General features: G+C 46.5%; 1 protein-coding gene across 4 annotated transcripts in view; it reads right to left on the bottom strand.

Annotated features, from left to right (window-relative positions):
- slc12a9 (solute carrier family 12 member 9) overlaps positions 1-20,238 on the bottom strand; it is a 37,590-nt gene extending 17,352 nt beyond the window's left edge. For 3 of the 4 annotated variants that reach the window (XM_043683551.2, XM_087982792.1, XM_043683553.2), the window contains exons 1-3: positions 19,861-20,238; positions 4,194-4,328; positions 2,753-2,896 (exon numbers count right to left, since the gene is read on the bottom strand). In XM_043683551.2, coding sequence (XP_043539486.2) covers positions 2,753-2,896; positions 4,194-4,328; positions 19,861-20,074 — 493 coding nt within the window. In that variant the 5' untranslated portion in view covers positions 20,075-20,238. The remainder of the gene's footprint in view (positions 1-2,752; positions 2,897-4,193; positions 4,329-19,860) is intronic. The other variant, XM_087982793.1, reaches the window with a different exon arrangement.
- Between the last annotated feature and the right edge of the window lie 6,486 nt (positions 20,239-26,724).

Genomic DNA, 26,724 nt, shown 5'->3' with positions numbered 1-26,724 from the left:
AGCACCGTGTCCAGTTCTGGTCACCCTGTTATTAAACTGAAGGAGTGAGTTCAGAGAAGATTTACTAGAATGTTGCTGGAAACGAAGGGTTTGATTTAGAGGGAGAGGCTGAAATTTTCCTCTCTGGAGCGTAGGAGATCGAGGGGTAATCTTTTAGAGGTTTACAAGGTCACAAGGGGCATGGATAAGGTAAATAGCAAAGATTTTTGCCCCAGGGTGGGGGGAGTTCAAGACCAGAGGCAAATGGTTTGAAAGGGGACTTAAGGGACAACTATTTTTAAAATAAGTGGTGCGTCTGTGCAGTGACCTTCCAGAGGAAGGGGAGGATGCTGGGACAGTTACGACATTTAAAAGACATTTGGATAAGTACATGAATAGCAAAAGGGATACAGGATAACCACATGCAAACAGGACTGGTCTAGTTTGGGATTACGGTCAGCACTGATGCGTTGGACCGAAGGATCTGTTTCTGTGCTGTATGACTCTATACCTAACACCTCCCTAAGGAGCAGCGCTCCGAAAGGGCTCATTATTTCAAATAAACCTGTCGGACTATAACCCTGTTGGAAGTCAGACGATACCTTTAGCTTAAGCAATCAGATCACCCCGTCAAATTTTGCCACTAGGATCAACCCTAGTCTAGGAGGAGTAGGCCATTCAGCCCCTCAAAGCTGCTTTGCTACCATGGAGAGCAGCATCCCCCTTTTCCCACCTACTTCCCGCAGTGCAGACCATTGCCATCAGGGGGAGCAAGAGTCCACATAGCTTCCTTTAATATTAGAGACACTGGCCCAAAAGGAGGCAACGTAGAGGTCAGAGATGCAGTTGAAGCCATCAGAACCAAAATGCAAGAATACCAGCTTGAGAAAGGAAACAAACTTTGCTTTTGTTGGAGTTTCTTCCTCCACCCTCCTGCAAAATCTCTCAGCAATATGACAGCGTAGTGGCTCAGTGGGCAGTGCTGCAGCCTCAGCGCCAGGGACCCGGGTTCGATTCCAGCCTCGGGCAATTGTCCGTGTGGAGTTTGCACATTCTCCCAGTGTCTGCGTGGGTTCCCTCCGGGTGCTCCGGTTTCCTCCCACAGTCCAAAGATGCACAGCTCAGGTGAATTGGCCATGCTAAATTGTCCATAGTGTTAGATGCATTAGTCAGAGAGTAAATACAGGTTAGGGCAATGGGTCTAGGTGGGTTACTCTTCGGAGGGTTGGTATTGAGTCGAAGGGCCTGTTTCCACACTGTAGGGAATCTAATCTTAAAAAAAAAACACCCATAATCTCCTCCACCTGGAGAGAAAGCAAATCTCAAAATTCTTGTTTCCAAAGAATTATGTTTGTAATCTGTAGCTTCCACAAAATAAGAAGTAGGTTATGAAGAACTGGGACAAAAAAAAAACAAAAAACAAAAAAAAGCGCAGATTTCCCAGCCCCTGTATCCCTTCATCACCTGGTGGAAATCAAAACAAATGTGTGTATTTGGATAGCAACCTCCAAAAGCATCATCCCTTCAACATGCTCCATGTGCTGAGGGACTAAGGTTCTATATGGTGTTGCCACTCCAGTCTGATTTGCTGACTTTTTTTCACCCTCGGTTCCATGTTTTTAAGTGCTCCCCTGTTCAGAAATCTTTGGTTATTTTTTAGACCCAGTCCAAGACCCTGTTACATGTGCACATTTGTTGAGCTGCTCCTTCAACAGGTGGTTGTGATGACAGCTATCTGATAAAGGAGCAGCGCTCCAAAAGCTAGTGCTTCCAAATAAACCTGTTGGACTATAACCTGGCGTTGTGTGATTTTTAACCTTTGTCCATCCCAGTCCAACACCAGCATCCCCAAATCAGTCTTCATCTGAGGACTGGCAGATGGAGTGGAGTCCAATTAGATTCTGGTCATTTTTTTAAGCATCGTCGCCAGTGATGGAACTCATTCCCGTATCACAGACGAGTCACGCACCATAACCAAGCAAGACAGGTCAATAAAAGGTCTAGGGATAGCCCAGGTTAAAACGGTGCTTTTCCTGAAGGCACTGACTAGGCTTTCCCCACCAAAACATACAGTGGCGCCACTGGTTATAAATACAGGAAACCTGGCAACCCAACAAGTGCAGAGCAAAATCCCACAGACAGCAGCCTGGTGGATAGGAGCTTCTATTTCAATATTTAAAAAAATAGTTTTTAAAAAAAAAAGTCAAAAAAGGGGATATGGGGAAGTGCAGGAAAATAGCACTTGAATTAGACAATTAACGGTTCAGTCCTGCCCCAAATTATCATAGTATCCCTACAGTATGGAAACAGGCCCTTCGGCCCAACGGGCCCACACCGACCCATTCCCAACCCCATTACTTGACATTCCCCTTGACCAATGCACCTAACCTACATATCCCTGAACACTATGGGGCAATTTAACGTGGCCAACCCACCCTGACCTGCACATCTTCGGGTTGTGGGAGGAAACCCACGCAGACACGGGGAGAATGGGAGGACTCCACACACAGTCACCAGAGGGTAAAATCAAACCCAGGTCCCTCGCACTGAGGCAGCAGTGCTAACCACTGAGCCACTGTGCTGCCCCATTTAATGTTGAAAAAGATTTTGAACCCCAGAACCCCTAGCACCAAAGTTTAAAAAGTTGTTAGACATCAGACTCAGACAACCAACCTTTTCTTTTGGGGGGAGGGGGGGGGGGGGGAGGTGGGCGGGGGAAGAGAAGAGGGGGGGGGGGGGGGGGGGGGGAAGGGAGGAGGGTGGGTTGACTCACCTGCATTGGGGACCTCTCCAAACACATCCAAAACGGCCTCCACCAAGCCTAGGATGTAGACCGCACAGGAACAGACATTGGCCAGGAAAAACATCAGACCGATGCTCCCACCAAACTCCGGGCCCAGTGTACGGCTGATCATAACTGTAGCCACTCGTAAAGGAAATTTAGTGGGTTGTACCACAATGAGTGACCGGCGGGGTGGAAGAGCACGAGAGCAGTTAATATTTCACATCAATTAATTTTTTTTCAAAACAAAATGGCAGACCACAGTAGGTTCTCCGCTCCCCCCCGCCCCGCCTATTATTTCTTTTAATTCATTCACAGGACAATGGCTAGGCCCACAATTTACTGCCCATCCCTAATTGCCCAGAGGGTAATCCAGAGTAACCACATCACTAGGTCTGGAGTCACGGGTAGGCCAGAGCAGGTAAAAATTGCAGATTCCCCTCCCAAAAGGGTGTGATTAACAAACTGACCCAACAAATTGACAATGGATTTGTGGTCATTAGATGCTTAATTCCAGATTTTTGATTTTTTTTGAAAAGAAAAAAATAATTTGAATTCCCAATCCACCCTAACCTGCACATCTTTGGACTGTGGGAGGAAACCCACGCAGACACAGGGAGAATGTGCAAACTCCACACAGACAGTTACCCGAGAGTGGGAAATCGAACCCAGGTCCCTTGGCAGTGCTAACCACTGAAGGCCTCCCTGGCAAGGTAGAAAAAGCTTCAACAATTAGGGTCTTATCAATCCTCAAACTATGAGTAAGTGAGGACTGCAGATGCTCGAGATCAGAGCTTAAAAATGTGTTGCTGGAAAAGCGCAGCAGGTCAGGCAGCATCCAAGGAGAAGAAGAATCTTCCGGAAGAAGGGCTTATGCCCGAAACGCCGATTCTCCTTCTCCTTGGATGCTGCCTGACCTGCTGCGCTTTTCCAGCAACACATTTTTAAAATCCTCAAACTATTCCAACCTCTAAAATTTGGGACAGGTGGATTGGTTTTCAGAGAACGTCAGGACTGCAGATGCTGGAGATCAGGGTAGTGAGAGAGCGCTGGTCAGACAGCATCTGAGGAGCAGGAGAGTTGATGTTTCGGGCCTTTCATCAGGTTTTTGGATGAGATTTACATAAATTTGGAACAGATTTAAACTTGTTCCTGGGGCTATTGGGGCTTGGCATGTGGGGTGGGGTGCGGAGATACTGCCCAGCCCCTGATGACAGGTGGCCTTTTAGCATCTGAAGTTGGCATGGAGGACGCCAACTGTCCCGGAGCTGCAGAAGGAGCACCGAGCAAATACCTATTATTCCAAAACCCATCTCCAATACACTTTCACATTCTTGGTCGGAGCAATTAAAGGTGGGAGCAGACAAAATGCAGCTGACCAAACCATCCCGAGGGGGAGATCCATGAAGCGGGCGCCATTTTGGAAGGATACAGTAGGCTCCTCCTCCCTTCACGGCACCATTGGTTGAAATGGCACACACTGACAGCACGGTCAAGCTAATGATAATGTAGGCAACGACCAACATTAGCAGGGACTGCAGGAAACCGGCCTGACCCACTACAAAGCCTGCAGAGTGTGGGGAGGGGACACAAAAAAAAGGAAAGAGAAAGACATGTTAGCGTCTTAGTAACCCAGGAGACCAGGATTATTCTCAGAATACTATACGGTCCGGATTGCCCCAACTCCCTGAAAAATAAAAATACAAAAGAGGTGTTCGAATTAATCCCAGCAAGTCTTTCCAGCTAATGAATAGCTTTACTAGATATCCAGGAAACAGTGAGGACTGCAGATCAGAGTTGAGTGTGTGGTGCTGGAAAAGCACAGCAGGTCAGGCAGCATCCGAGGAGCAGGAATCCTGATGAAGGGCTCCGGCCTGAAGTGTCAGTTTTACTAGATATCCAGCCCTGTCCCCACAGGATTGCACCCCCAGCCCGATTCTGATCCATTAGTTAAATCAAGTCCTCAAAGAGTTAAAAATCATAATGCCAGGTTATAGTCCAACAGGTTTATTTGGAAGCACTAGCTTTCGGAGAGCTGCTCCTTCAATCAGGTGGTTGTGATGACAGCTATCTGATAAAGGAGCAGCGCTCCAAAAGCTAGTGCTTCCAAATAAACCTGTCGGACTATAATCTGGCGTTGTGATTTTTAACCTTTGTCCATCCCAGTCCAACACCAGCATCACCAAATCAGTCTTCATCTGAGGACTGGCAGATGGAGAGGAGTTTGAATAAATGTCCGATATTGCACTTTGGTAAAACAAGGGCAGGACTTATACAGTCAAAGGTAGGGCCTTGGGTAGTGTTTAAGGAGGAGGGTATCACTGGCTGGGCTCAGCATTTATTGCCCATCCCCAATTGTCCAGAGGGCATTTGAGAGTCAACCACATTGCAGTGGGTCTGGAGTCACATGTAGGCCAGACCAGGTAAGGATGTCAGTTTCCTTCCCCAAAGGACATTAAGTGAACAGAGAGACCTAGGGGTTCAGATACATAACTGGTGTAACAGGTAGCCAGGGTGGTTAAGAAGGGGTATAGCACGCTCACCTTCATTGTTCAAACCTTTGAGTGTAGGAGTTGGGACGTCATGTTGAGGTTGTACAGGACATTGGTGAGGCCCCTTCTGTCGTACTCTGTTACAGGGAGATTATTATTAAGATGGAGAGGGTTCAGAGGATATTTACCAGGCTGTTGCTGGGACTGGAGGGCGAGTTATGAGGGGGGGGCTGGGACGCTTTTCCCCTGGAGCATTGAGGGGTGACCTTAATGGAGGATTATAAAATCTGGAGGGGTATAGATAAGGTGAATGGCAGGTGCCCTTTCTCATGGGTGGGGGGGGATTTCAAGACTAGGGGTCACAATTTATAAAAAAGGGGAGAGAAGGAAGATTTAAAAAACAAAGACACGAGGGGCAACCTTTTAAAACAAATACAGACTGGCTCATGTGTGGAATGAACTTCCTGAGGAAGTGGAGGATGTGGGTACAAGTTACAAAAGTTTAAAAAACATTTGGATAAGTTCACGAATAGGAAAGGTTTGGAGTGATCTGGCCCAGGAGCAGGCAGGTGGGACTAGTTTAGTTTGGGATTGTGGTCAGTATGGACTAGCTGGGCTGAAGGGCCTGTTTCCGTGCTGTATGGCTCTGCCACTAATAGCATGCAGGCGGTGATCAAGGCAGGTTTATAAACAGGACCATCTGGGAGAGCCATCACAGAGCTATTGTGGAGAGCGAGTGAGAGCATGCAAAACAGCTTTAATATCTTGCTCTGAATCGCTATTTAAGAGGGGCTGACTCTGACAAGGAGCCAGAGAGTCGAGCAAAAACAAAGATGGCAGAAATTTGGAATCCTCCTCCTTCACTATTTCTGATTGTAATTACAAACCTGTAAGTGGTTTGGAAGGGGTAAGGTACATATCATTGCTGGCTGGTCACTCTTTAAGGAAGAGGTCTTAAACTCAAAACATTCCAGCACAGTACAGGCCCTTCAGCCCTCGATGTTGTGCCAACCTGTGGAACCAATCTGAAGCCCATCTAACCTAAACTATTTTGTTTTCATCCCTATATCTATTCAATGACCATTTAAATGCCTTTAAAGTTGGCAAGTCTACTACTGTTGCAGGCAGGGAATTCCACAGCCCTATTACTCTGAGTAAATCAACTATCTGACATCTGTCCTATATCTATCACCCCTCAATTTAAAGTTATGTCCCCTTGTGCTAGCTATCACCATCGGAGGAAAAAGGCTTTCACTGTCCACCCTATCTAACCCTCGGATTATCTTGTATGTCTCAATTGAGTCACCTCTCAACCTCCTCTCTAACGAGAGCAGCCTCAAGTCCCTCAACCTTCTCATAAGACCTTCCCTCCATACCAGGCAACTTCCAAGTCAATTTCCTCTGAACCCTTTCCAAAGCTTCCACATCCTTCCTGTAACGTGGTGACCAGAACTGTACGCAATACTCCAAGTGCGGCTGCAGCACAGCATGATCTCATGGCTCTGAAATTCAATCCCTCTACCAATTAAAGCTCACACACCGTATGCCTTCTTAACAACCCTATCAACTTGGGTGGCAACTTTCAGGGATCTGTGTGCATGGACCCAGAGATCTCTCTGCTCATCTACACTACCAAGAATCTTACCATTAGCTCAGTACTCTCTATTCCTGTTGCTCCTTCCAAAGGTGAATCACCTCACACTTGTCCGCATTAAACTCCATTTGCCACCTCTGCAGCTTAACTATGTCCATCTGTAACCTGCAACATCCTTCAGCACTGTCCACAGCATCACCAACATTAATTCATCCACAAATTTATTAGCCAATCCTTCTTCGCCCTCATCCAGGTCATTTATTAAATTTTAAAAAAGTGACAAACTCCCTGGTACAGTGTCTCCAGGAGAATTATGGGGACAACTCTCAACCTGCATGTGCCATCTGTGGTACATCTGGGAAAGAGACTGGGATCCAGAGAGACAGGATTGGCTTGTTTTTAAATCTTTGGAAGCATTTCAAAAGGTAGCTGTTGCACTGGTGGGTGGACACCACTCACTAACAACCCCCCCCCCCCCCCCCCCTCCCACCCACCCAGGGGTCTCAGTGGACAGCACAAGGAGGGTGAAGGGGTAAAATGGCCTGTCTCACCCAAGGGGTAAAAAGCAGCCAGAAATGTGCCTCTTTTCCCAGCAGGAGGGGCAGGGAAACAGTGCCTACCCAAAGGGACTTCAACCATAAAATTTAGTCCCTCCCCAATCTGAAGAGGTAGTTAATAAAAAAAAATTAGTGACTTCCCACTGCTTAGAACAGATGAAAAAAGGAACCAAGTATTTGCAGAGAGAGTTACAAAGAACAGAGCTATTAACAGAAAACGAACAAACAAAGTCACTTGCTGTCATTTCAGTGCTAAAAGATCCCCAAAAATAGATTTTCCTTGAAAATTTGCAAGATGAATAGAACATCTGAGCGTTCATGTAAATTATTAAAACAGGTTTTGAAATGGGCGACATCTGATCTAACAGTTTTTTTTTAAATGCACATTGAAGAGGAGTGTGTGAATATGGAGCAGTGGAAATGTCACAGGGCTGCATATTCAAGCAAATATTCAGAGATCATTGGTTCAAATCTCAAAGCCGGCAAAAGTTAGTTTAAAGTAAAATTGAAAAGAGAAAGTTTAGTTGTCAAGAAGATAAGCTCAAAACAGATCAGGCACCCCTTCCCTTTCAGATCTCAATTTATTTAATCCATTTTTAAAATTATGACAGCTTTGGGACTTTGGAGCAAGGTCTGCTGTGGGTTAAAGGGGGACAAAGAAAAGTTACAGCTTTACCCAGAAGATGGGCCTTGGTTAGTAAGGGGTTAAAATAGACAGGAATTACACCTTCTACCATTACTGAGGGAGGGGAATAGTGTGGGAAGGAGTTGAACAGGGAGTAAACTGGAGTGTCCCATAGGAACAGCAGGCTGACAGGATGTGGGGAACTGAGTGTAGCTAGGAGGTGACAGACAGTCCACACTCTCTCCCCCGTCCTCCGCCTCTCCCCTTGGGGCCCTGGTAAAACAGGCATAATGAACTAATTTTCACCTTAATGGCCATTTCACCTCCACCGCTCCCCCCACCCTGGGGTGGGGCCCATAACTAGAGGGTGGGGGAGAAAAGATTTTTAAAAAGGGACCCGAGGGGTATCTTTTTCAGACAAAAGGATGATGCATGTATGGAATGAGCTGCCAGAGGAAGTGGTGGAGGCTGGTACAAATGACATTTAAATGCCATCTGGATGGGGACATGAATAGGAAGGGTCGAGGGGGATACAGGCCAAATGCTGGCAAACTGGAGTAGATTAATTTCGGATCGAGATAGACGAGTTGGACCAAAGGCGGCATTTCTGACTCAATGATCCAAATCGCCCACTCCAGAACAATACAATTTGCCCTCACTTCTCTTTGGGAAGAGAGCTCTCTCTAATAAGGAAACACTCAAGTGTTGGGTTTGGAGTCAGACCCCAGGACCTACACAAGGCCAGAGCGCTTTTGTAACCAGATGACCTAACCAGCTGTTCTGAAGCACTGGTCGTCAAGGTGTTCGGTGTGGGTGGGGGCTAAGGGGGTTAAAGGTCGTAGAGTTCTCTGGTGTTCAAACCTCGAAAAAAGTTGTTCCATTCCCTCAGTGAGATCGAGAGAGACGTTAAAAACTGGAAGATGGATGTCGGATTTTGACTGGGTCTCCGTGGCAGCCAGTGCGGCCTTGGATCTCGCCAGCCCCAGACTTTTAACCTCAACATGACGGCCTGAGCCTGCTTGGGTTGGAGTGTGGCCTGCCAATCTGAAAACATCTACATCATGCCAGGCAGAGAAACAGAGACTAGGAGACTAGCCCTACACTAATCAGACAGACCCTTACACACTTCGGCCGGTGGTAGGGACTCTATGCCTGGGTAAGGAGGCCCCACTTGAAATCCCAACATGGCCGAAACGGTCACTTTAAAATGGACAGATGGCAGTGATTGGTAGGACAACGTATTATGTAACAGAACCAGGGAGAGGATCTGTTGTTTGATGAATAAATAAAGGCCGATTACTTCCTGAATATAACTACACCCCCTCTGATTAGCCACTAATTGAGGTCAGAGTCAGTTTTACAGAGCTGTAAAAACCAACATGTTTCAGTTTAGCTTCGGATCAAACAGTACAAAGGACACAGATACCTCCACAGTAATTCTATTGTCACATGTACACAGGCTGGTTAAGGCAGCATTTAGCACGCTTGCCATCATTGCTCAGACTGTTGAGTACAGGGGTTGGGGACATCATGTTGAGGTTGTACAGGATGTTGGTGAGGCCACTTCCCGAGTACTGTGTCCACTTCTAGTCACCCTGTTACAGTCAAATTCCAACTGATGCACTCGCCACCTCTATTTTCTGATTAAACGTCAAACGTAAGTCAGCACAGGACAGGAGTAGGCCATTCGGCCCACCAAATCTGCGCCATCCCACTCTAAACTAGCCCCATCTGCCTGCAAGTGGGGCATCTCTCTCAATTCCTTGCCTGCTGCAACAACAACTTGCATTTGTGCAGCAGCCTCCATTCTCACAGCCCAATTCACCACTTCCTGGGTCGGACTATTGCTGCCCCAATACAGGGGAAGTCATCCTGCATTTAAGTAGCTCCCAACCACCTCAAGAGCTGTACGACCGATAGAAAGTATTTGACATGTCACATGGGCAGGCAACTTTATGCACAGCAAGCTCCCATTAACAGCAATGGATCAGTTGCCCTAAAAACGATTTTGCGGACGTTAAGAGGGGGGTTCAGGACACTGCTCCTCAAGTGCAGTCCATGACACCCTTTTCCACCCCAGTTTTAAAAATCTCACCTCAGCTTTGGGGTTCGGGGAGCGTCAAAGTGGATTCTCAGATCTCCAGGACGGGGACTCAAACTGACAACACCCTGACTCAGAGGCATGTCCGCAAATTGAGTCACAACGCAGCAACTTGCAAACTACCAGAGTCCGGAGAGCTGGAGACAAAACAGACACTACTCTCAGTCTTCCTTACTTCCTTCCCATCTCTGAAGACAGCAGCCTGTAGCTGACAGCTGAGCTGGGAAGACAAGTGAGGAATTTGACACGGTCCAACATCAAATATTTGATCTCCACTGTCATGTGGGACTTGGGAGGCACAGCCACAGGTTACCAGAGGGTGGTTCACTACTGGTAATACACCTCCCTGCACTTTTAAAGAAGCGAGTTGACCAAATATGGGGCAAGACTACAGGCCTAATGAACAACAGCAGATGACACCACCTCCAGAAGGGGTGCTCACTTTATTAATTACACTATAGGGCAACCGTGTTAACTGTGCCTAAAATAAGTGACATCATCAAAAGCTGGTTATGTCACACCTGCCTCCAACATAGCTTCCTGCAGGATTAATTCCTTCACCTCCCAGATTGGGCCACAGACTGTGGGAAGCCACTACAACATTAACCCTTTCAGAACATGACCTTGCACAACACCTGTGCAAGTGGTCCCAGTGGGCAACGCAACAATACTATGGCTTTAAGAGCTGTATTGTGTCCTAGGCCTTTTGTTGAAGAGTGTTGTAAGACAGAATGGCTGAGCTGCCTATTGAAATAAACAAGTTGGAGGTGCCTTGGGTTTTTTTTTTTTAATTTGTTTTTAAAAAAGTTGGAACAGTAGAAGCAGCCTGACTGGGTGGGAACAAGCTCCCACAGGATTTTGAGTTTGAGTCTCAGTTGCAATTGTTGCTGGGGTCTGGAAGCTACAGTACATCTCTCCCTGCTACACTAAGTGTGCTGTTGATGTTTTTCCTCCTGGATTGGAGAACTGCATGGGAGAAATCTATTTTACGAATTTACCTTTGTCAAGGGTGTGTTAACAGGATGTTACTTTTTAGGAACAAGTTGCAGTTCAGTAGTTAAATAATCTATTACTCTGTTAAGCTTTCCAATAGTTAAGGCTATACCAATTCTTTTTCTTGTATTTTAACTATAGCGTCTGAATAAAGTGAGTTTTGCTTCAAGCCTGGTAGTTTGACCAACCAAATTGCATCTGGAATACAATGTCCTGCCTTTAAATTAAGAAAACTTGAGGGCCTAGGCTAAATATTTTTTGAGGGGGTTTGGTTCAGGCCATAACAGGAAGGAAGGAAGAGAGATTAGCCAAACGAAGGAGTTTCACAACCATATCAACTACACAAAAACCACATCTATCTCCCAACCGATAATGGCCCAACTCTCAACACAACTACAGGTCAGTGCACAGCTCAAGGAGGGCAATGCTAGCACCCCATGGGCCAGAGGCTTGGACTCTACCCATGTCGGATGATGTTCCAATGTGGATCAAGGGGCTGCTGCTAAATGGAGGTTCCCCACCACCATCACCTCTATAAAAGAGGATAGAAGTGACCCAAGGATGACGATTGGGTGGGGGGTGGTGCGGAAATTCAGCCTGTATTTCACTTTAAAAATTCAACATTTAAACAAACCATGAACTGGCCTTTAAAATCACAGTACAGCTGTGCACCAGCCAGCTACAGAGCCTCCTCGCTGAGTGGCAATTACATGTCAAAACACTTAAAAATGGCTCTAAAAGCACTTTAGAAACATTACATTGAGAAGCACACAAGGGAAGTCTGTATCTTCAGATACCTGGGGAAAAGATGGATCATCGAATCCTGACAGTGGGGAACAGTGTTTGGCCCCTCGAGTTACACCGACCCTCTGAACAGTATCCAATCCTGTAGCCCTGCACTTCCTCACAGCTAACCCACCCTAACCTGCACATCCCTGGACAGCTGGAGGAAATGGAAGCACCAGGAGGAAACCCATGCAGAATCAAACCCGGGTCCCTAGCACTGAGGCAGCAGTGCGAACCACAGCCACTGTGCCACCCCTATTCAGTGGCTGAGTCATTCTGTTATTTCGTTACACGCCCACCGGTCAGAGTGAAGCTCAGCTTCATCGCTGTTTGGATGAGTTCAGTTTCAACATTCAAGTGATCCCCAGCTGCCTCCTGCACCTCCCAGAATTCCAAACCCTTGGCTCAGAGCACAAGTCATAGTCCGATGTACAGCATGGAAACAGACCCTTCGGTCCAACCCGTCCATGCCGACCAGATATCCCAACCCAATCTAGTCCCACCTGCCAGCACCCTGCCCATATCCCTCCAAACCCTTCCTATTCATATACCCATTCCAAATGCCTCTTAAATGTTGCACTTGTACCAGCCATCACTTCCTCTGGCAGCTCATTCCATACATGTACCACCCTGTGAGAAAATGTTGCCCCTTAGGTCTCTTTTATATCTTTCCCCTCTCACCCCAAACCTATGCCCTCTAGTTCTGGACTCCCTGACCCCAGGGAAAAAAGACTTTGCCTATTTATCCTATCCATGCCCCTCAATTTTGTAAGCCTCTATAAGGTCACCCCTCAGCCTCCGACGCTCCAGGGAAAACAGCCCCAGCCTGTTCAGCCTCTCCCTGTAGCTCAGATCCTCCAACCCTGGCAATATCACTGGTAGATCATCAGTTTCAAAAACACTTGCATTTCCAGGAAGAGAGTGAAGCAGCAGACACAACGTGGACAGGTCTGAACAAATCACCATCTCCTCCTCACCAAGACTCAAATCTCAACACCCTTCACTGAAGACAGACAGACAGACAGGAACAAACTACTAATGCAATCAACTTATACACACCAAACTGAGCTCTAGAACAGCACAGAATCCAAAAACTAGACAAGGGATGAGTGGGAGAATGGCTATCAGCTCCCTTCTAGCACCCCTACCTTCCCCAGGCTGGGGAGAGGGTCAAACTGCCCTTACCTGCTACAGGATGTGCCACTACACTGAACTGGGAAATGCATGTGGACATCACCACATTCCAGGGGCAATTAGGGATGGACAATAAATGCTGGCTGTGTCCCTTTAGGTGGAAGTAGTTGGGGGGAAATGGAAGTTGCTGTCTGAGGATCTTTGGTGAGTTTTTGCAGTGTACTGTACACACCAAGCATTGGTGGTGGTGGGGGGGGGGGGGGGGGGGGGGGGGGGCGGAGTGGATGTGGTGCCGATCAAGTGGCTAACTTTGTCCCTGGATGATGCCCAGTTTAAGGAGTTATTGACAGTTAATGAAGTGGGTAAAAAGTTGGCAATTAAATTTCATGTGGGAAAATGCAAAGTTGTTCAGATTGAAAGGGAGAGGATTATTTAAATGGAGACAAAAAGGTTGTATAAGCAACAGGTTAGTGACCTCTAATCATCATGTGTCATGTTTTGTGTTTTATTTATTCACCCAGTTTACCCACCACTGTAATTGTGCTTTAAAATCAACTTTATTACTAAAACTAAAAATTTAGTCCCCCTCTTGGGACTTGTAAATGAAACAAAGCTAGGAACACAGGTACAGCAGGGAATCAGGAAGGGTCACAGAATGTTGGCCCTTATTCCAAGGGGGTTGGAGTATAAGAGCAGGGATGTCTTACTGTACAAGGTGCTGGGGAGACCACATCTGGAGGACTGCAAGCAGTTCCTTATTTAAGGAAAGATATTATTTCATTGGAGGCGGTTTAGAGAAGGATGATCCCTCAGGGCGGAGGGATTGCCTTATGAGCAACGGCTGAACAGGTTGGGACACCGCTCCCTGGGGTTTAGAGGAACAAGAGGGCGATCTCATTGACCCTGCCAAGTCTTTGTTTCAATGCTGAGGGGGTTGGGTTGTATCCCCTCACAGAAGGGGTCTCGGACCAGGGGGCACAGTCTCAAAGCAGGGGAGGGCTGATTTGAGACTGAGATAAGGAGGTATTTCTGCTGGGTTTTTGGACCTCCCCTTGTCACAGAATGCTGTGGGGTGGAGGAACGGTGGGTTGGGGGGGAAGAGGCAGAGTCCTCATGTATATTTAAGGCTGAAATAGAGAGATTCTTGATCAATCGGGGAATCGAGGGTTATGGGGAAAGGGCAGGGGAAAAAAAAAAATCAGCCATGGTCCTACTGAACGATAGAACAGGCTCGAGGGGCCGAATGGCCTCCACCTGTTCCTATTTCTTACGGTCTTCACTTCTTCCGTGTCGTTGGGCCTGTGCTCACCCAGGCAAGCAGAGAGAGTTTGTGCCAGTGACTTTGGGGAGTCAGCCCCTGAACAGATGAAAACCCTTCCCTCCGCAGCTTCTCGACTGCCGGCTTTTGCGACGAGTCAAGGTTGTGAGTTCAAGTCCCACGCCACAGATAGGATCTGGAATCGAGGTAGGTACAACCCATTCAATATGGAGGGAGCACCTCAAATATTCGCGCATTTTAACCCCTGCACGGTGATGGCTAACATGACTAACCTTATCTTGAAATTAACTTACAATTCACGTACAAAGACACTTTGTTTTTTTTTTGCCATTCACCTTCCCAAAGTTCTCCAAATTTTATTTTTTATAAAAGCCATCCTTTCACAGATAGGGCTGGGAATTGCAGGGCCAGGCTGGTATTTGATGCTCTTGAAGCGAGTGGCTACTTCAGAAGGCAGCTAAAGATCAACACCAAGGCTGTGGGTCTGGAGTCACACGTAGGCCATGTTAACATTTCAAACCCCAAACTGGAGGCCAATCCATCCAGGTCATGAGGAAAGGCTCTGAACAAGCAGCACTAGATCTAAGCCATTAACTCCAATTTCTCTCCCAAGATGCTGCCAGAACAGTTGAGCTTTTCCAGCCATTTCTGTTTTATTAAGTTTAGATTAGATTCCCTACAGTGTGGAAACAGGCCCTTCGGCCCAACAAGTCCACACCAACCCTCTGAAGAGTAACCCACCCAGTCCCATTTCCCTCTGACTCTAACACTACGGGCAATTTAGCACAGCCAATTCACCTGACCTGCACTTTGTCAAGTTTACAGCATCTGCAGTCGTTTCGGTTTTCAATACCAGCTGAAGACAGGGCTCTTCCGGGCCGGATTATCTTGCTTTCAACAGCATCTTTTATCTTTCCTAAAAGAGTCTCCTCTGGTCGGTAAACCTCCTACCACTCATCCCCTCTGTCAAAAATCAAAATGATTTTAAACCCAAAGCTCCTCTTAGATTTCTGTCCCGCAAGAATCAAATCAGAGTCCTACAGCACAGAAACAGACCCTTCGGTCCAACTCGTCCATGCCCACCTAAAATCAATCAATCAAGTCCCACCTGCCAGCACCCAGCCCATTTCCCTCCAAACCCTTCCTATTCATATACCCAGCCAGATGCCTTTTAAATTCTGTAATTGTACCAGCCTCCACCACTTCCTCTGGCAGCTCATTACATACATACACCACCCCGAGAGAGAGTTGCTCCATAGGTCCTTTTTATATTCTTTCCCCTCTCACCCTAAACCCTTAGTTCTCGACGCTCCCACTCCAGGGAAAGTTCTTGTCTTTCCACCCTATCCATGTCCCCCATGATTTTATAAACTCTATAAAAAAAAAAAAAGGTCACCCCCTGACACTCCAGGGAAAACAGCCCCAGTCCATTCAACCTTTCCCTGTTGCTCAAAACCTCCAATCCTTGTAAATCTTTTCTGAAGCCTTTCAAGTTTCACAACATCCTTCCTATAGGAGGGAGACCAGAACTGAACACAATATTCCAAAAAGTGGTCCTGTAGAGCCGCAACATGACCTCCCAACTCCTATACTCAATGTACCGACCAAGTGACTTTGGAGAACAAACGCTAGCTTTACCAATCATCCCTGGTACCATTGCAGCATTGCGTGCTCTGCATTTGAACAGGGACAGCGAGACAGCAAACACAAGGCAGCTTTGTGCTAGAGAGACAGCGAGCACGAGAGAGAGGAGGAAGTAGAAGGAAAATGTTTCTTTGACCCCCCCCTTGCAGCCTTGACAAAACAGAAACTGTGCTCTACGAGAACACACACGAAGAATACTCCCCCATTCTCACCCACTGCAGTCAGTCAGGATCGGGTGGTATTTGAAACAGTTAAAATATTCAACTTTTCCCCTTAACCGGTGCCAAACATCAAGAGAGAGAGAACATGCAAGGATAAGGGATAAGGATGGAAACCAGGACGAAAAAAAAGCAATGAGGAGACGACAAGAGTCAGTACAACACCAGAGGGGACCCTCATTGCCCATCACCCGAGTGGTTTACTGTTTTAAAAGGGCAGTTAAGAGTCAGCCACGTTGCTGTGGGTCTGGAGTCACGTGTAGGCCAGACTGGGCTGTTTTCCCTGGAGTGTTGGAGGCTGAGGGGTGACCTTGTAGAGGTTTACAAAATTATGAGGGGCATGGATAGGATAAATAGACAAGGTCTATTAATAGATGATGGAGCATCTGCAACTTTCTGAAGTCCAAAAGATTCACCCAAGCTCAGAGGGGACCCTCATTTCTCATCTCAGCCTGAGATGATGGGCCCTCTTATCCTAACACTGTTCCCACATTCTCCCCCACACCCATTGGCCTAACAATACCCACTCCAGACATGGGAGAGTCTGGAGACTGGACATATAGGCCATAGAACCATAGGCGAAGCAAGTTACCCATGATTGAGAGAAAGGGAAGCAGACCGCTGAAGCAGACATTTAGGAATAATGGGTGGTAGGAGGAGGGTAACCGCTAGAAGGTGAAGGTAACCAGGCACTACCACTTGGAAGTTTTCGGATACAAACACACCATAGCTCACCACACTGCAAACAGACAGGATAACATCCTTTAGTTCGAGATGTACAGCACGGAAACAGACCCCTTGGTCCAACTCATCCATGCCGACCAGATATCCAAAATTAATCTAGTCCCATTGGGCCCATATCCCTCCAAACCTTTCCCAGTCACATACCCATCCAAATGCCTCTTAAATGTTGCAATTGTACCAGCCTCAACCACTTCCTCTGGCAGCTCATTCCATACACGTACCACCCTCTGCTTGAAGAGGTTGCCCCTCCAGTCTCTTTTATACCTTTCCCTTCTCACCCTAAACCTATGCCCTCTAGTTCTGGACTCACTGACCCCAGGGAAAAGGCTTTGTCTATTTATCCTATCCATGCCCCTCATGATTTTATAAACCTCTATAAGGTCACCCCTCAGCCTCCGACGCTCCAGGGAAAACAGCCCCAGCCTGTACAGCCTCTCCCTATAGCTCAAATCCTCCAACCCTGGCAACATCCTTGTAAATCTTTTCTGAACCTTTTCAAGTTTCACAACATATGTACAGAATGAGCTGCCAGAGGAAGTGGTGGAGGCTGGTACAATTGCAACATTTAAGAGGCATTTGGATGGGTATATGAATAGAAAGGGTTTGGAGGGATATGGGCCAGGTGCTGGCAGGTGGGACTAGATTGGGATATCTGGTCTGCATGGACAGGTTGGACCGATGGGTCTGTTTCCATGCTGTACACCATTATGACTCGGAGTCTATCCTTCCTATAGCAGGGAGACCAGAATTGAAATCAATATTCCACAAGTGGCCTAACCAATGTCCTATGCAGTCACAACACGACTTCCCAACTCCTGTACTCAGTGCCTGGACCACTAAAAGAAAGCATAACCAAACACCACCTTCACTATCCTATCTACCTGCGATTCTGCTTTCAAGGAACTATGCACCTGCACTCCAAGGTCTCTGTTCTGGTTAAAGTAGTATCGATGTTATTAAACAGAGGTTTCAGAAAAGATTTATGCTGCTGCTGTTGGGATGGAGTTACTAAAAAAAAACAGAGTGGAACTTTTTTCACTGGAGCTGAGGGGTGACCTGAAAAATTGATAAAATCTGAGGGGCATGGGTAGGGTGAATAGTAAGTCTTCTTCTTGACCTCTCCGCCTCCACCCTACTCCGACCTATCACCCTCACCTTGACCTCTTTCCACCTATCACATTTCCAACTCCCCTCCTCCAAGTCCCTCCTCCCTACCTTTTATCTTCTCCTGCTGAACACTCTCTGCTCATTCCTGAAGAAGGGCCTGTGCCCGAAACGTCGAATCTCCTGTTCCCTGGATGCTGCCTGACCTGCTGTGCTGTTCCAGCAATAAAGTTTCAACTGAATAGTAAGTCCCCCTCCCTCCCCCCCCCAATTCCATGTTTCACATGTGGAATGAACTTCCTGAGGAAGTGGTGGATGCAAGTTCAGTTAGGACATTTAGTGTCAGATTTACAGCATGGAAACAGACCCTTCGGTCCAACCTGTCCATGCTGAGTAGATTATCCCAACCCAATCAGTCCCATCTGCCAGCATCCGACCCATATCCCTCCAAACCCTTCCTATTCATGTACCCATCCAGGTGCCTTTTAAAAAAAAGTGTTGTTAAAAGACATTTTGATAAGTACATTAATAGGAAAGGTTTGGAGGGATATGGGCCAGGAGCAGGCAGCTGGGACTAATTTAGTGTGGCAACTAAATTGGATTGACTGGGTCCAGCAGCTTGTCTCCATGCTGTATGACTCCAAGTGGGTAAACCCAAGCTCAATGAGATTAGCAAACGATACAGTATGCCTTTATTTAGCACATGGTTTTCAAGTGTGTTTCAAAACCAAAAAGGTCACAGGATAGGAGCAAGAGAAAAAGAAATTGCTCGTGTGAATTATTTTTTTTTAAAAAGCAATGATAATTCACAGGAGCGATACCAAGTCATATTTATAAAATATTAGAAATGAAACAAAGCACTTGAAGTGCTCAGCAGGTCAGGCAGCATCAAGAGAGACTGAACTCACACTGTAGGTACCTCTTCCATGTCTGTGTGGGGTAATCTACTCCCACAGTCACAAAGATGTGTAGGTTAGGTGAATTGGCCATGGGAAATTACCCTTAGTGTTAAGGGATATATAGATTAGGTGCATTAGTCAAGGGTAAATGTAGAGCAATAAGATTGGGCAATGGATCTGGGGTGGGTTACTCTTCAGAGGGTCAGCGTGGACTTATTGGGCTGAATGGTCTGTTTCCACACTTTAGGGATTCTATGATTCTTTACAGCAAGGTCCCAGCACCTTACTCAGAGCAGATTCTTTTCAAGGAGCTTATATACACAGAGACACATCAGGCCCTGACTACAGACAGTTAACTCGACAGTGAAGGATACAGATGGGGCAAGTGGGACACTACAGGTTCCCGGAACTGCAGTTTAAGTTCAGAAAGGTCACAGGACTCAAAACATTAACTGTTCCCTTCCCACCGCAGACAAGTTTCTCCAGCAATTTCAGTTCATGTTGCAAAAGAAAACTAAACATCCCCTCCAATAAAGTGAGGGAAGAGAGTGCTCTCTCGAACGGTGCACAAGCCTGCTAAAGCAGGCAGGGCAATTTAACAGGAGGCGCCTCTGACAGGGGTCAGCTCTAGCCCTGGACTGCTCCCCCAGAGCTCCAGGTGTACATCCAATGCAGCAAAGGAGGTGAGGGAAAGGTCACCAGGATACAACGTTGCAGCTGCCATTAAAATACATTTAAAATACACACACAAATGCCGCAGTTGAAGCAAGGGGCAGCTTTTAAAATGCAGCTCCTGATATTTAGTGTAAAAAGTGAGTCAACGTTTTCTAGAAAGAGAAATCATTGCAGGAGGAATACAGATGGGAATTTGTATTGAGAGAGAGAGAGAGAGAGGGGGGTCGGGATGAACGTGAAAAGGCAGCATTTACCCACTCGCATGAAGATCACGATGCTGAACATGGAGAGCACAGTGGGGACCACCACCCCGAAGAAAGTGGACAGCTTCCTGGAGTCATCGGGCTGGGATGCGGTGCTGGAGACGGCGACCTCGTCTTCCTGCGGGGCCCCGCCGCAGCTCTCGGCGAACCCGCCGGCCACGTTATAGAGCCGGTAGTTGAGAAGGGGAGAGGTCTCACTGGACATGGTGAGAGGCAGGAGAAGGGGAAATCCCACGCTCTGTCCAGAAACTGCAACAATGTAACAAAGCGGCTTCAGCGCGTGTCCATTTCAAAGGAACCGCAAATGGATACAATACAATCAGCTGACTCCGTGTATCAAAGGCACAATCTATCCCTCTCCCTTCCCAACCTACAGCCAAACCTGCGAATTTAAGGATGTCAGCCCATGTGATGCCCCTCTCGCTGCGATTGGTCCCTTTCATCCGCTTAAATCCCCAGCTCAAGCGTTCATTTGCTCATTCCCCCACTGGGACCACGCCCTGTCCCTCCTCTTCCTCACCACCTGAGAGACCGGCCTCATCTTCATTTCTCCCCTGTCTCCTTTTTCTTTTTCTTTCCTCCCCTTCCTACCCCTCTCCCCTCGGTCGGAGTCTCCCGGCCTCAGTGGGCCCCTTCTGTGGACCCAACAGGGCGCCATCAGGGGTGACTTGGAAACTTTCCACTGCTACCATAAAAGCTCATTCCAATTCCTACTTTCAGGGTGAGGACTATTGGTCCATCACACCTTCTGCTGACCCCTCCCCTCAACAGAATTTACTTGTACCCACTGTTTAATCTTCTCGGAGATCCTCTGTTTAGACACTCACTTGCATCACAATAGTCGGTAAGACATAGGAGCAGAAATTCAGCCCATCGAGTCTGTTCCACCATTCAATCATAGCTAAGTTTCTTAACCCCATTCTCCTGCTTTCTCCTCGTAACCTTTGACCCCCCCCCTTGACAACCAAGAACCTATCAATCTCAGTCTTAAATACACTCAATGTCCTGGCCTCCAAAGCCCTTTGTGGCAATGAATTCCACAGATTCTCCACTCTCCAGCTGAAGAAGTTTCTCCTCATCTCCATTCTAAAGGAGAATCTTTATTCGAAGGCTGTGCCCTTCAATCTTCATCTCCTGCTAATGGAAACATGTTCCCAACATCCAGGCTGTCCAGGACATTAAGTATTTTGTAAGTTTCAATCAGACTCCAACCACCCCGCCCCTCCCCCTCCCCCCACTCTATCCTTCTAAACTCCATCGAGTATAGACCCAAAGTCCTGAAACATTCCTTACATATTAAGCCTTTCATTCCTGGGAAAATTCTTGTAATCTCCTCCGGACCTGCTCCAGAGCCAGGACATCCAGGAGACCAAAATTGCTCACAATACTCTCAACGTGGTCTGACAAGAGCCTTATAAAGCCTCAGAAGTACCTCCCTGCTTTTATATTCAAGTCCTCTCAAAATTAATGCCAACATTATATTTGCTTTCCTAAATACTGACTCGACCTGCAAGTTTACCGTAAGAGAATCCTGGACTAGAGCTCCCAAGTCTCTTTGCACTTCAGATTTCTGAATTTTCTCCCTACTTAGAAAATAGTCTATTCTTCCTACCAAAGTGCATGTCCTCACACTTTCCCACATTGTATTTCATCTGCCACTTCTTTGCCCACTCTCCTAACCTGTCTAAATCCTTCTGCAGCCTCCCTGCCTCCTCAATACTACCTGTCCCTCCACCTACCTCTGTATCATCTGCAAACCTGGCCAGTATACCCTCTGTTCCTTCATCTAGATTGTTAATGTATAAAGTGAAAGGTTGTGGTCCCAACACTGACCCTTGTGGAACACCACTTGTCACCAGCTGCCATCCTGAGAAGGACCCCTTTATCCCCACCCTCTGCTTTTTGCCAGACAGCCAGGCTTCTAACCATGCTAGCAACTCTAATAACATGGGGAGAAAATGAGGTCTGCAGATGCTGGAGATCAGAGACGGAAATGTGTTGCTGGAGAAGCGCAGCAGGTCAGGCAGCATCTAGGGAACAGGAGAATCGATGTTTCGGGCATTAGCCCTTCTTCAGGAAGGTTCCTGAAGAAGGGCTACTGCCCGAAACGTCGATTCTCCTGTTCCCTAGATGCTGCCTGACCTGCTGCGCTTCTCCAGCAACACATTTCCGTCTCTAATAACATGGGCCCTTATCTTACTCAGCAGACCCCCATACGGCAACTTGTCAAAGGCCAAGTAGATAACATCCATTGGTTCTCCTTGGTCGAACTTGCTTGTTAACCTCCTAAAAGCATTCTAACAGATTATGGAAGATGGGGAGTACTGCAATCAGGCGACTGGAATGTGGGCTGAATGGCCTCCTGCTGTGACATAAATGTTGATGAGTCCCTCATTCCCACAATTATTCTCCTGAATCTTGTCTGCTCTGTCTCCGTGTCTTCTCGAAGTGTGGTGTCCAGACATTAATCCCTGTCCAGGCCTTGATATAAGGTCTCTGGTGAGGTTGGGAGGAGAGGCAACCAGTGCACAATTCTATCTCCCTTGGGCAACCATGCAGTGATTGAAAGTTAATAGTGCTTGCTTCCTGAGACGAGACATTTATTTGTGCCAAACGGAGGATGTCCCTTTCACAGCCGGTGAAGTGCATTTGAAGTGTTTCCCATCTTTTAAAAGAGGCACACAATTTGTACAAAGTAAGCTCCCATCAACGGGAAATTGAGAATGGTCTGATAATAATTTGTTTTCAGAGATGTTGATCAGCCACTGGAGAGCAAGGAGATATTCCTCCACTCCTCCATCACTGCCCCATCCTGCATTTGATTTTTTTTTTTAAATTAGCATTGTCACATGTACTGAGATACAGTGGGAAGTATTGTTTTGTGTGTGTGAGACAATGCTGCAGCTTTAAGAAGTTATTTTGTCCTAGTTTCTTTCAAAAAGAGATTAGGGGTCAAGTACTAAGCAGTCTATGAGAAGATAAACAACGTGTGAAGCCCTGAGTTTTAAAAAAAATAGAACAATAGAAGCAGCCTGACTGGGTGGGCTCAAGCGCTCTCAGGTGCAGGATTTTTAGATTTAGCTTTCAGCAACAGTTGCTGTCGGGGGCTTAAAGAAGTGGAAACTATTTTCCCTTGTTTTGATTATAACCTAAAGCTGGGGACTGTCTTGCTAGGCTGCTGGATTACAGGTGAAACAAAACCTGTTTTCAAATTTGCCTTTTGCCAAAGGGTGTGTTTATGGGATGTATTCCAATATATACATAGGAACAGTTAATTAGTAATAGTTACTAAATGTGTTATTCTGTTAAGTTTTCCAATAATTTCTCTTTCTTTTGTTGTATTTTAACCACAGTGCTTGAATAAATTGTGTTTTACTTAACATTGTGTAGTTTAACCAGTCGAATTGCATCTAAAGCACAGCACCTCACATTTACCTGTAAAATAAGAAAAAAAGTTACAGTCTAGGTTACCTTCTTAATATATTTTGAGGGAAGCTGGTCTGGTCCATAACAAATGCTATCCAGACGAATCCCACCTTCTATAAGCACATCAGGGTAAAAGAACAGAATGCAGCATATACTGAAGGTGCAGAGAAAGATCAACTCTTATATATGAGGTCCATTCAGAAATCTGATAACAGTGGGGAGGAAGCTTTTCTTGAATCTGTTGGTATGTGTTTTCAATCTTTTGTATCTTCTGTCTGATGGAAGAGATTATAACCAGGTCGGGAAGGATCATTGATTATAGTGGCTGCTATCCTGAGGCAGCAGGAAGCATAGATGAAGTCAATGGATGGGAGGCTGGTTTGAGTGATGGACTGGGCTGTGGTCACAACTCTTTGTAGTTTCTTGCGGTCCTGGGCCAGTTGCTGTACCAAGCCATGATGCATCCAGATTGGATGCTTCCTGCGCTGCACCTATAAAAAATGGTATGAGTCATTGTGGACATGTTGAATTTCCTCAGCCTTCTGAGTCCTTGGAAGCATTAGCCATTGGATTATTTTCCTTCACTGACAGGGTCACAGGACATCTCATCTGAAGGACAGTACCTCTGACTTTTCTGCTACCTCCTGTTTTAAACTGCTGCTGATATGGAATCTGAAACCAAAACCACTCACTGATTGAGGTGCACTGAGATCTCAGAAAGTTACAGAGTTAGAAATTACAAAAAAGATCTTGGTCAATTTGGGTCAACGGGCTGAGGCGTGGCAGATGGTGTTTAATTTGGATAAATGCAAGTTATTGCATTTTGGTAAAGCAAACAGCGGGACTTATACAGTTGAGGGGTGACCTTATAGAGGTTTATAAAATCACAAGGGGCAAAGATAAGGTGAACAATAGCAGTCTTTAGAGATGGAAATGTGTTGCTGGAGAAGCGCAGCAGGTCAGGCAGCATCTAGGGAACAGGAGAATCGACGTTTCGGGCATTAGCCCTTCTTCAGGCTAATGCCCGAAACATCGATTCTCCTGTTCCCTAGATGCTGCCTGACCTGCTGCGCTTCTCCAGCAACACATTTCCATCTCTGATCTCCAGCATCTGCAGACCTCATTTTCTCTTCAATAGCAGTCTTTACCCTAAGGTGGGCGAGTTCAAAACTAAGGGGCATATTTTTAAGATGAGAGGAGACAGATTTAAAACGGACAAGAGGAACAACTATTTTGCAGAGGGTGGTTCGTGTGTGGAATGAACTGCCAGAGGAATTGGTGGATGCTGGTATAGTTACAACATTTAAAAGACATTTGGATAAGTGCAGGAATAGGAAAGGTTTGGAGGGATGTGAGCCAGGGGCAAGGTAGGTGGGACCAGTTTACTTTGGTGTTATGGTCGGCACGGATTAATTGGACTGATTTCGGTGCAATACGACTCTATGGCACACCTTTCGAAACACCCTGCTAGATGTCAAAGTCTAACACTTTGAAAGCAGACACACCCTGGGGGCCAGAGTTTAATTGCTGTACGATGACGAAAATGTAGAGATCTCTTCTAAAGCAGCTGTTCAGCGAACTGAACTAGGTCCTGCTATCTTCCTCCTTCAGTTGGGTGAGGAAGTCAGCGCAAACAGCAATGCATTCTTGAAGTTCAGTATTCCAAACGGAAAGGAAGAAATGTACAGCATGGACACTTCGGTCCAACTTGTCCATGCCAACTAGATAATCTGGTGAGAATCCGATCACATTGCCGTCTTCTCTTAGTCGGTCCGAATGGCCTGTTTCTGGCCTCCTCTACTTGAGCATACGTGACAATAAACCCCAACTCTTAATTCTTTTTAATCACACAGTCACAGCCAAAGCACTTTTTTGATAAACAGATTTAATCAGGAATGGTGGTGTTTCAGCAAAGTTTGTCAGGGCAGACATACAGAAATACATTCAAATTTATTTCTGATTAAAAAAAAACTCTTTGCCTAGCTTCAATGAATCTAATTCCAAGTTCCTTTCATGATATAACATTGTGGTTAAAAAGAAAATGCATGTTAAAACATGCCAGTACGTCTAAAGGCTAATTAGGTGCACAAACGGAAAGCATACCTACAGGAAGATAATGGGCTCTTGACAGCTATGTTCACTTCAAATAAAAACAGAGAGTTGTGAAATAAAATAAACTACTGTGCAAACACCTGCCTCAACTTAATACTCTCCAACCATTAACAAGGTTGAAGCTAAGTACAGCAGGCGCAGGAAATTCAAAGCAAAAACACAATCGATTACTCAGCACGCCAGGCACCGTCTGTGGATAACGAGGGTTAGCGTTTTAGGTTAGTGATCTTTCAGAGAGGCAGTGAGACTCACTGAGCGTTCAGAGAAAGCTCTGCTGTTCTATTTGAAACACGCATTGTCACTCAACCTTCTGTACATAGGTCCCTTGGGGCTGTTGGCACATGGTTATTGCCCGACTATGAGCCCAGATCATATGACAGTCGACCTTAATCTTGACCGTATTGGGATTGTGTGTGTTAGAAACACCGATATGCATTCCCTTTCTCCCGAAGGGCAGCACGCTCAGGAATAAGAGAAAGCTCCTTCATACTGGAGCAGAGGGGCAGCATTTATGTCCCCAGTTCACGATTCATCAGAATAGGTTCACTAGTCAGCTATGTGGACTACACACGCGCAGAAGGTGAGTTCTGCAACATCTCAGCTCTCTGATAAATCTCTCCAGCTACGGGAACCCCAGTAGATTGTCAATAAACAAATTACAGACGGTGAACATTGAATCGATATATGGAAAGGAAACTAGAATGAAAGAAAGCTTGACCAATAACTACTGTTGGTAATTTTTAAAAAATTCACTCGCAACGAGAGCATCACTAGCTAGGCCCAGCAGTTATTGCCCCAGAGGGCAGTTTGAGTCAACCACATTGGATGTGGGTCTGGAGTCACATGTAAGGTTGGACTAGGTAAGGTTGGCAGATCCCTTCCCTAAAGGGTATTAGTGAACCGGATGGGCTTTCCTGACAACTGTCATCGTTAGACTCTTAATTCCAGATTTTTCTTAAATTGAATTCAAATTGCACCAGCTGCCGTGGGCAGGGTTTGAACCCAGGTCCCCAGAACATGACCTGGATCTCTGGATTAACAGTCCAGTGATAATGGCACTAAGCTGTTGCCTTCACCCGCAACACCCTCTCTCCCTCATTACCCTCTCCCTACCCGCAACACCCCCTCCATCCCTACCCCCCACACTCCCTCCCACCACATCCCCTATCTGCACTTCCCCTCCCTCTCTTCCCCCACTTCCCCTCCCTACCACACACCCTCCACTTCCCCTCCCTCCACCCAGTCCCACTTTCCCCCCAACTTCTCTTCTCTACCCCCCAACCCCCCCCCCATCCCCCTCCCTCAACTCCTCCCCAG

This window comes from Chiloscyllium plagiosum, unplaced genomic scaffold, assembly GCF_037043375.1.
Source record: "Chiloscyllium plagiosum isolate Xiang-an unplaced genomic scaffold, Cpla_swu_hap1 HiC_scaffold_44, whole genome shotgun sequence".
In the NCBI taxonomy this organism is placed as follows: domain Eukaryota; kingdom Metazoa; phylum Chordata; class Chondrichthyes; order Orectolobiformes; family Hemiscylliidae; genus Chiloscyllium; species Chiloscyllium plagiosum.
The sequence above is the reverse complement of the archived record's forward strand: the minus strand, read 5'-3'. Positions and strand labels throughout refer to the sequence as shown.